This window comes from Orycteropus afer, unplaced genomic scaffold, assembly GCF_000298275.1.
Source record: "Orycteropus afer afer isolate SDZICR_OR568_19922 unplaced genomic scaffold, OryAfe1.0 scaffold00209, whole genome shotgun sequence".
NCBI classification, from domain to species: domain Eukaryota; kingdom Metazoa; phylum Chordata; class Mammalia; order Tubulidentata; family Orycteropodidae; genus Orycteropus; species Orycteropus afer.
Window position 1 is genome coordinate 2,124,717 of NW_006921796.1, and position 10,702 is coordinate 2,135,418.

The window sequence follows — 10,702 nt, forward strand, 5'->3', positions numbered from 1 at the left end:
TCTTGGTGATTTTCTTTTGGGGTCTATCCTGTTTGGGGTTTGCTGGACTTCCTGAATGGATATATTCTCATCTTTCATCATACCAGGAAAATTCTCTTCCAAAAAATCTTCAACAATTTCCTCTGTGGTTTTATTTGTCTCTTCCTGTTCTTGAATTCCAGTTACACGTAGGTTATTCCTTTTGATGGTATCCCACATGAACCTTAGGCTTTCTTCATTTTGTTTTGATCTTTATTCTGATTGATTGCTTTCCAAAGAAGTACTGAGGTATTTGCCTTCAATCTCACCAATTCTGTCTTCCATTGATTCAATTCTACTACTTTGCCTGTTCAATGTTTTATCTATTTCTAAAAATTTAGTATTAATCTTTTGGAATTCTATGTGTAGATTTTGTATCATTTCTAATTTTTCATTTATTTTGTCATTTTGTTCTTGTATTGTCTTTTGAAATTGTTCTAGGGTTTTCTCTTTGTTTTCCTCAATTCTGTCAGTGTTTTCTTTGATCTCTCTCTCAATTCATTGAAGATACCTAAATATTATTCTTTTGAATACCTTATCAGGGAGTTCCAATGCTGTGTCTTCCTCAAGGATGTGTTTTGGGTCTGTATCCCGGTCCCTTGTTTCTCCTGCTTTATCTTGCTTCCTTGAGTGGACTGTGATGCTCTGTTGTCTCTGAGGCATTGTGATGCTTTTGTGTTACATTTAATTGGTGATTTTATGTTGGAGTGACTTGCCCACAATTTTCGTTTTCTTCGTTTTGTTGTATGTTATCTACACAAGTAGGGTACTGTGGTGTGCTCCTCTATTCACTAGTTGACAGCACTTGTACACTCACTACCTGTCTCCTTTCTTGTTGTCAGCCTTCCATATGTCCCTGCCGTCCTTGGCAAACTCAGCCTACTCTTAGGTCCCTGGAATCTGAATGAGAATCCTACACTTTAAAATCCCAAATGGCTGCTACTTGTAAAGATTCAAAATGGCTGTGCCTTTGGTCACTTTATATACCCAAAATGGCTGCTGCATGTAAACAATCAAAATGGCTGTGCCCTCTGGACAGTGGAAAGTCCACAGCTCAGGGAGTCTCCCTCCCTGCTGTTTCCCTTCCTAGTCATAGGCCACCAGCACAGCCCTTGGTAACCAGGGCTGATTTTTAGGTCAATTCTCAGGTCCCAATACCACTTGGAAATATTCAGGCTGTTGGTGCTCTCACAGTAGCTGATAGTCCACAGTTTGACCATCTCTGTACTCACTGTTTTTGTTCAGGTTTTTCCACTAGTTGGTGCCTAATCTACTTCTGTATGTTGTTATGTGCCATTGAGTCGGACCTGACTCATAGCGACCCCTCCTTGGGTTTCCGAGGCGGTATCACTACGGAAGTAGATTGCCCCATCTTCCTTCCGAGCCACTTCTGCATAGTTCCTTTCAAAGCTCAGGGCTCCGGGACTACCTTCTGTATCTCTGTCAAATGGTTTCTCTTTTCTTTGTTGAAGAGGGTCTGTGTTGCTTGTCTGCCTAGTCCTCCATCTTACTGGAAGTCTCTGGTAAGTCTTTTTAAATTACAGTGCTTTTAAAAAGTGTTTCCTATGTTGGGCTGCTTGATAAAGAGCCATACTCTTGATATAAAGTATACAGAAAACTGACTGCCATGAATCTGTAAGAAATTAAATGTGGGGCAAAGCTCAACACTGTCATTCAGGTAACACAGCTGGCCTCTTGCTGGCCATTTTTCCAAATTATAATACAGAAGAAATATTTTCAAAGTGCAAAAGTCATGTGATTGCACATATCACAAAGGCCGGTAAACTTTTTGAACAGTGCTCAACTACCAGCCAGAAAATTGGGAGGGTGAAATCCACTCAGGGGTGCCTCCAAAGGCAGGCCTGTGATGTGCTTCTGAAAGGTCACAGTGCTGAAAATCCTGAGGAGCAGTTCTACCTCCCATACTTGGTGCTTCCACGAGTGGGAATCGACTTGAAGGCAACTGACAATACCCGGCAGAAATGACAATCATTGTATTTTGAACTCTGGCCTTTGAGGAATCTGAACTTAGATGGTCTTTCATGACTGCTTATAAGAATACATTCCAGTTCTGTTATATACAGGGTTGCTATGAGTTGGAACCGACTCAACGGCAACTAGCAACAAGGAAGCATAATGCTAGTTAAATCCAATTATAAAGATACCATCCATCACAGCCCAAGCTATGCAAAAGAGAAAAATCTTCAAGTCCTAGTTTCTGGTTCACTTACTTCAAAAAATATTAAAAATCAAGAAATCCTGACATTTACATAACCCTATGTAAACGTACATGGAAAAAACCATAATGAGACTTGACTTTAAAGCAACATAACAAAATCTTGACAAATAAAAGAAAGTCTCTTGCCTTGTGTTAAAGAAACTATCTATGTAGCTGCTGCCAAAGCTATTGCTGAGAGAAATACAGTCAACAAGGGAACACTCCAGAGTTTGTTTATATAATAATTTTAAGATTTTGCATGTGATTATGAACTAGCGTGGGATGCTAAGAATGTAAGCAGATACCCTAGGGTTCTGCCCACTTTAGCTATCACCTCCTCCTACCCCTCCTAAAAGCAGCCCTTTAAGGACACCTTTCTGGACTCCTAGGTTCCCACCCAGCTTGAAAGCCACGCATCTAAAATAAGCCAAATGTCGTTAGACACACCTTTCAATTTATGCCTCGAATGATATTATATTATACAGCCTATACAGTCAAAGGGCCTCCATGCTCAGAGGCATAAAAGAAACAAGTGTAAAATGGAATTTAGAACTCTGGCTTCCCTTTGATCCAGGACCAAAGTTTATCTGAAAACTTTTAATAAATGTGACTAGACACCCACCAAAAAGCTGTGTGGCATGTAATTTGATTCTATGACTATATTCTGTCTAAGTGTGCTAACTGCAGAAAGCTATTTCCAGTCCATTAAATACATTTATTTTGACACAAAAGGGATTGTTGTGAATATTAACTGTCTCCTGAAGGCTGAATGTAAGCTCCATACAATTCTTGTTTCAGATTCCACTAAAGGATTACAGGTTACCTTGGCACATGATGAAAATCTACGCAGATTTCTGACAACGGGACTAGAGCCAACTGGATGGAGGGTAATTTCCCTGCCTCTGCTAATACCAGCAACTGTTGTGAATAAATGCATCATAAGAAAATCAGACAATCTTGGGAACTTTGACTGGTGAAGAGTAATTACCAGGTAGAGAGAATTAAGTAATCTTTTTAGATGCTGATATTATAAGCTTTACTAGATTAGTAAAAACTCTGGGGCAGTCAAAATATTTTCAAACAAATTTTACATAAAAAGTTCTTTGAGCTCTGTGGATCATTCCCCAGAATACAAAGGGCCTTCTCATGTGCAAAGTACTCTGTGTACCACCACTTCCAGAGGCAACATATGAAAAAATATTTTGCAGTAACAAACACCCCATCAAATTTTGTTACTTTAATAAGAGAAGATTTAAGAGAAAAACAAATGCAAACATCTGAAGGGGAAAGATGTGACTATACTTGAGAGACTCATATTTATATTGTAATGAACAGTGTTTAAGAAACACAACTTAATAAGATTTCAAAATGGTGACTATTCTGACTCGGCTTACACACCATTCCTCTAAACAGATATAAGCCAGGGTCAAAGGTAAAAGATGATTTCAAGTAAGGATTTAATAATATCTTAAGTATAGAAACTTTCTATGACATAGAGCCAAGAAAACAATCTCAAACATGATGGTCCTTGATTTACATAACATACTTTTCTGAAATCTAACATTACTTTCAAGGAGCTCTGGTAGCATAGTGCCTAAGGCACCTGACTGCTAACCAGAAGGCTGGTGGTTCAAATCCACCAGCCACTCCTCGGAAGAAGGGTGGGCAATCTATTTCCATAGTGATACTGCCTCGGCAACCCAAGGAGGGGTTGCTATGAGTTGGGGCCGATTCGATGGCACATAACAACAACAACAACAACAATATTGCTTTCATAATGTAACACAATTCTATTCCCCAAACTGTTGGAAGAGATGCAGTCTTGTGTTTTCTTTGAGTTCTTCCTTATTCGAGAGTTCTCGGCTTACGAGATACATGATTATTATCATTTTGAAAGTCATCTACCATACAAAATCAACAACACACACTGAGGTGTAACGATATCAACCTTGAGTACTCATGAGAAGTTTTCTTAGTTGACTGTGTCCATGTACCCTGGGGCACAATGAATGCCAAATGCAACTTCCACTTTCGTTTAAAAATAAGAGACTTCTTAAATGGTGTATTTTACTGTCTCACATGGACAGATATAAAATAGGAAATTGATATGGAATAGTTTATGGAATGGAAAAATCAAGAGCTAAGAATAATTTAGAATGATGACTTCTGGAATCAGGGAAAGAATAAAGCATGATTCCTCTAATGAGCTTCAAATACTTGATAAAGAAAAAAAACCTGAGTCTGTTTCAGCTCTTGGTGGATAGGTATGCCCAATTTATAACAGCTAAATGTTGAAAGCCTTAAGAATTCACTGTCTAGAGCCACTGCTAGCTACTCCCCGAGGACATACTCTATATGATGCTTCTGAGGATCATGGGGATGGTGAATATGGGGATGGTAAAAGTAACACTGACCTACACAGTCCTGAATTGCCTAGAAACAGGCTATATACATCTTGCCTGATTAGGGCCTAATCATTTCTCTTACCTCTGACAAACTATTCTGTTCACATAAACAGGAAATTTTTTAAAAGAGCTAACTTACAGACAATGACTTTCTATTGCTGGTCACCTACTACATACTACATGATGGACATCATGCTCCAGAATATAGTTATAGTAGAAAACACAGCATATCAACATCACTGGTGATGCCAAAATGGAAGGGCACACTTAACATTTACTAGGGCAGTAAGAAAAAACTGAGCTCAAATAACTCCTAGTAAGTGGAAAGTAAGAAATTTATCTAGAGTAGGTGTTAGAGAGGGTTGGGTGGTATAGTGGTTAAGCACTTGTCTGCTAACTGAAAGGTTTGCAGTTCAAACCTACCAGCTGCTCTGTAGGAGAAAGATGTGGCAGTCTGCTTCCTTAAGGAATATGGCCTTGGAAATCCTATGCATAAGGCAATTCTACTCTGCTGTATAGGGTCGCTATGAGTCAGAATTCAATGGGCTTGTTTTTTGATTTGGGCGTTGAAGGGTGAGAAGGATGGAGAGGAACTAGAAGGAAGAAGAGGCAGTCTGTCTTGGAATAAAAAAGAAGTGTCTTTAATTTGTAAGCATGGACTCAGAGAAGACTTGATAGGGTCTCTTGTTGCCTATTTAGTGCACTAATGCATCTGTTAAAATGATTCCCTAAGTGTTTGCTGATTAAAATTCACTGTGGAACCAAACTTCTTTCCTTTTCCTAGTAAGTGCCTGCTGCCATAATTTTACTGACTTTCATAAAAGGCAGAAGACCAGAACGTATAGTAGATTTCTGAGAAATGTTTGATGTATCAAATAACCAACTTAAACTTGATCTTGGTTAGACCTTATAAAATCTCAACCTCTGGAAAGGAAAGCAAATAGTCAGCAATACTATGAGTCGGGTTTGACTCGACGGCACATAACAACAACAACAACAACTATTAAAGTATATTACCATAGATATCTTAACATACCAGCTCTTGGGGGGGGCGGGGGATAATGTGCACGCTAAAAATATGCAGCAGAACGTTCCTTGCCATATCCATCTTCAATCACTTTAAGTCACTCTTTCAAGACACTAGCTATGAAACTGCCCCTAAAAAACCATTATACGGAAAGCTTCAAATCCACAAGAGGAAGGAAACACTTGGGAAAATCAAAGAAAAAGAAAATAAAAAGCAAATCACCAACTCAAAGACACAGACATAATTAGATGAAAAGAAACTTGATACTATACTTTGGTTTTGCATTTTTGTATTCTTCAGTGTCTGTGTCCTCGTCCTCTGAGTACCAATTATCTCCTCTTCCTCCAGCCAGGAGGCCCCTGGCCGCCAACAGTCCTGCAGCATTTCCATAGCCAGTGTATTTCAGCAGGCTATCCACTGCAAAAACAGAAGATGTTTTTAGACAGGAAATCTTGGGTGCTCACCATCATTATCAATCACTCACCAACACAGGGAGGCTGGGGGTATGCCACAGCAGGTAAAGTAAAATTGTGAGGTTTTGAAATTATGGTGGTGGTTATAGTGAACTACCTACAAGGTCTCTGAGGTATTCTGAGGACCAAGAGCTTTTCTGCAGGGATCAGAAATTCAAATAGAATTATTCTGAGCACACTTTGTGGAAGAAGTGGGGGCTCCATGACTGCTACATTATTGGTATGGATGACATTTTAAGTTTATGATCTTAAATCCTACTTCTTCCTTTTATCTAAACTCACTGCTGTCGAGTCAGATCTGACTCACAGCGACCCCTCTTTGGGTTTCCAAGGCAGTAGCACTACGGAAGTAGATTGCCCAACCTTCCTTCCGAGGAAGGGCTAGTGGGTTTGAACTGCCAGCTTTCTGGTTAGCAGTCAAATGCCTTAGGCACTATGCCACCAGAGCTCCCTCCTTTTATCTAGTTTTAGAGAAATAATGATAAGAAACTGGAGTCAGTGACGGTCAGATAGGTTTTTTTTTGACCAATCTAGCATGTAATTAAAATTTTTCTTTTATTCTTTTTAGGAATTGGAAAGAAAAGATATAAGAAATAAGAAAACATAAGGATGTCAGTCAATAGAACAGGCTAGCTTATGTAAGCGCATGAGGCCCACTGAGAAGTCTGGCCCAAGAGTTAGAGGGGCTAGATTTCAGTCATGGCTCTCTACCAATTACTTACTAGCCAGCTGACTGTGGCAAGTTATTTTGCAGCTCTGTGCCTCTGTTTTGTTATCTGCAGAATGAGAATAATAATACTACCTACTTCACAGGTTAATACATGTAAAGTGCTCAGAAGAGCATCTGGCACAAAGTAAACACATTTTTACCCCAGCTAATATTGGGTAAACTGATCATTCTAGACTTTTCTTATCTTGCCCAGGGAAGTACTTGGTGCAGCTCCTTTGTAAGTATTACCCTGCCATCAGTGGAAGCAGGTATCTCTAAGATAAGAAGACACACAAAACTTCACAACTTTTACAGGGGAACCTTATACTGTAAGATATTTTTTGGTGACTTCTAAATACCTTTAAGGAAGGTAGTACTAAGCTTTCTTTGATTAATAGTTTTATTTAGGAGCACGTCTTTCTCTTCAGGTACAATTTCAACGAACACTAGAATATTCAATCAAAAGACAGCAACTGGCAAAATTTACTTAAGACTTTCAATACCCTATTGATAAAATGTCACCCTAAAGACAACTGTAGAAACAAAACTTAACATACTATCTGATCCATGTATAAAACTATAGTAAAATTTACATCTGATATATTATTGTAATTCAAATCATTGACCTCAACAAAGACAAAGAAGATTCAAAGAAGGGTGGTTAAAATAACTTTGCAAATCTGGAAGGAGCAGTGAGTAGGGAAAGAGATGGGTGCTAATAAACATTAGCAGAGTATGAAATCACGAAGGGCACCTAAAGGATGACTATCTCAGGATGGAGTTGTTCATTAAATGTTTGAATATTTGAACTAGAGGGTAGCTCCTTAGACACTGAGAATAGGTTGTTGGGGGACAAATAAAAAGAAGGCCTGATTTCACAGAGTATAAGAGCAAACTGCTAAAATCTGTACAATAAGAAGCATGGGTTAATAATAGAAGTAGATTAAACAAAATTAATGGTTTTCAATGACCAAAAAATAAAACCAAATTCACTGGCATTGAGTCATATCCGACTCATAGCAACCCTTCCTTGGGTTTCTGAGGCAGTATCACTACAGAAGTAGATTGCCCAACCTTCCTTCTGAGGGGGGGCTGGTGGGTTTGAAACGCCAGCCTTCTGGTTAGCAGTCACATGCCTTAGGCACTATGCTAACTACATTCTACCCTAAATCCTATTAGTAACTGTGGTCTCTTTGGTAATAATTCTCAATGGGTGCTGGAAAGGATCATATTAGAAGTTAATGAGGGATGTGGTGGTATAATTTGAAAAGCCCTCTGAATAAATCTGGTATGTTCCCTGTTGCTTTCAGTGTGTCTCCAAGATATAGTGGTTTAAACAAATTAATGAATTTTTAATGGGTTATAAAGGGAAAAGGGAACATTCAGTGTATACAAGTATTCTCGAAATCCATGGAGGTCAGACATGGCCCTAGTGACATGGTCAAACTCAAAGTCACTGAGGCTGAAGGATTATAGATCTGAACCCCCATGGGACTGATGTTCTCATGGAAAGCATTTATGATAAGGCTTATTTTTGTAACAAATAAGGTTCTTCAGTGGTTCCAGAAAAGTAACATTCACCAATATTGTGAAAGTCTAAACTGAAATACAAATAAATAGTTAAATATATAAACAAACTTAAAAACCAAGTAACAGCAATAAAAAAATGAGACAGAAAAATGTTAATAATGACCTAGAATGATAACAAGAATAAAATAATTTAGACCACAGAGGACAAAAAAGTTAAACTGAAGTAAAGAGAATACTTCTAAACAAGTTGCTTTCTTATGCAGAAAGTCCTTCTGAAAGCTAGTTAAGAGTAAAAGTCCTGGCACTTTTATGAAAATAATGTTTACTTCTCATTCACTGGAACAAGCATTATGATTTAAGACACAACTTGCCTTCAGAACAGATAAAAATCAAAGGAACTTCTGACAATAGAACAAAATACCTGAAAAGGAGCAGGGCATATACATGAGGAGACAACAGGATACAAAATGTTCAGTGAGAGGCATTTTCTTTATTTGAAGCCTTTGATAGGTATTATTTTGCTGAACTGTTTCTAGCTGCTTTTTAGGTATTTTCAAACACACTGTATAATATCCTATTTGATATCAGGAAAGCAGTAAAAAGAAAATGGATTGAACATGGATGTTAAGGTGAACTGCTAGATAAAGAAAAGATTTTCTGGGTGATTCTTAAACAAAGAAACACAAATACATTTTTTCTTTGTTATAGTATTCATCTATACATTAAGGGAAACTGCGGCAGAAATGAAACAAATCAGCACGCAGTTGAAAAGGTGCGAGAAATATTTCACCATTCTGAGGGTGTTGGGGGCACTATGAACAAAGGAATGTAGGTCTGTAGTACCAGGCCATGATGGAAGTGCACAAGAAGTTATCGTATTAGTGCTTAGACAGCAGGAAGTTTGCCTCATTACCATGAAGGTAAAAAGAATCTGTTCTTTACTGAGGAGAAAGAATGGCAGAGCTAGAGTCTATCCAAAGACTATTTCCCTTTTCTGCAATAATCTTTTTCCTTCCAGTCAGATACTACAACTTCTAGAAATCCTGTATTACTCATTGCCCTTGAGTCCATTCTGACTCACAGTGACCCTACAGAACAGAGTAGAACCACCCCATAGGGTTCCAAGGCAGTAATCTTCATAGAAGCAGATCGCTACATCATTTTCCTGTTGGAGCGGCTGGTGGGTTTGAACGGCCGACCTTTCAGTTAGCAGCCAAGCACTTAACCACCGCCCCACTGGAGATCCTTTTTAGTCCTATATTAGTAGCTTTCTAACTGGCCTATTTTCATCCTCATAATCTTCCAGTTCTTTTTTCTACACAACTGTCTGAGCTCTGTTGGTGTAGTGCCTAAGTCATTTGACTGCTAACCAGAAGGCTGGTGGTTCAAACCCACCAGCCACTCCTTGGAAGGAAGGATGGGCAATCTACTTCCATAGAGATACTGCCTCAGAAACCCAAGGAGGGGTTGCTATGAGTCAGAAATGACTTGATGGCACTGAGTTAGTTAGTTTTTTTTTTTCTTTTTTGCCTGAGGTATCTTTGTAAAGCAAAAACATGACTATCGTTTTCCTGGGCAAAACTGCTACTATCTCCCCTAAAGGCTAAAGCTCAAATTCCAAAATGGGCCTGAAATGCTCTTCATTCTGTGCCTTTTCTCCAAATGCACCTACAACTACTGTACACTGCGGATTCCTCACATCTTGAACTACTCGTTCCTGTACATCTACCCCAAGGCCATTTCCCATTTCTCTGTCTTCTTCTGTGAAATCTTTTCTTTGATCTTCCGCTAGCCCCACCCCCAATCATTCTTTCTTCCAGGATGCCACAGTACTTGGTACATGCCTCTCTTGTGGCAGCTACCATAAACTCACTGCCATCAAGTTAATTCTAACTTATAGCAACCTCCACTGGGTTTCCAAGGTGGTAAATCTTTATGGAAGGAGATCGCCCAGTCTTCCTTCCGTGAAGTGGCTGGTGGGTTTGAACCACCAACTTTCTGGTTAGCATTCAAACGCCTTAGGCACAGTGCCACCAGAGCTCCAGCAGCTACCATAGTAGACTGAAATTAGTCCTTTATATGGAGAAATATTCAAGACCATGTATTCATAAGACAGCTCACTGAGAAGACAAACATTTGCAATTTCATTAAACATTTATGGGACACCTACATTTTTTTTTAAATGTGATTTGGGTGAAAGTTTACAGAGCAAATTCACTTTCCATACAGCAGTTCACATACACTTTGTCTTATGACACTGACTACAATTTACCACAATGCAATAGCTCCCCTCCCACTTCTTCCCGATAGTTACCTCTTCCC

At 38.9% G+C, this 10,702-nt stretch overlaps 1 protein-coding gene across 1 annotated transcript in view; it reads right to left on the reverse strand.

Moving 5' to 3' along the window:
* RIC8B (RIC8 guanine nucleotide exchange factor B) overlaps nucleotides 1-10,702 on the reverse strand; it is a 163,639-nt gene that overhangs the window by 25,415 nt on the left and 127,522 nt on the right. Inside the window, exon 8 of the mRNA XM_042781972.1 lies at nucleotides 5,941-6,085. Coding sequence (XP_042637906.1) covers nucleotides 5,941-6,085 — 145 coding nt within the window. The remainder of the gene's footprint in view (nucleotides 1-5,940; nucleotides 6,086-10,702) is intronic.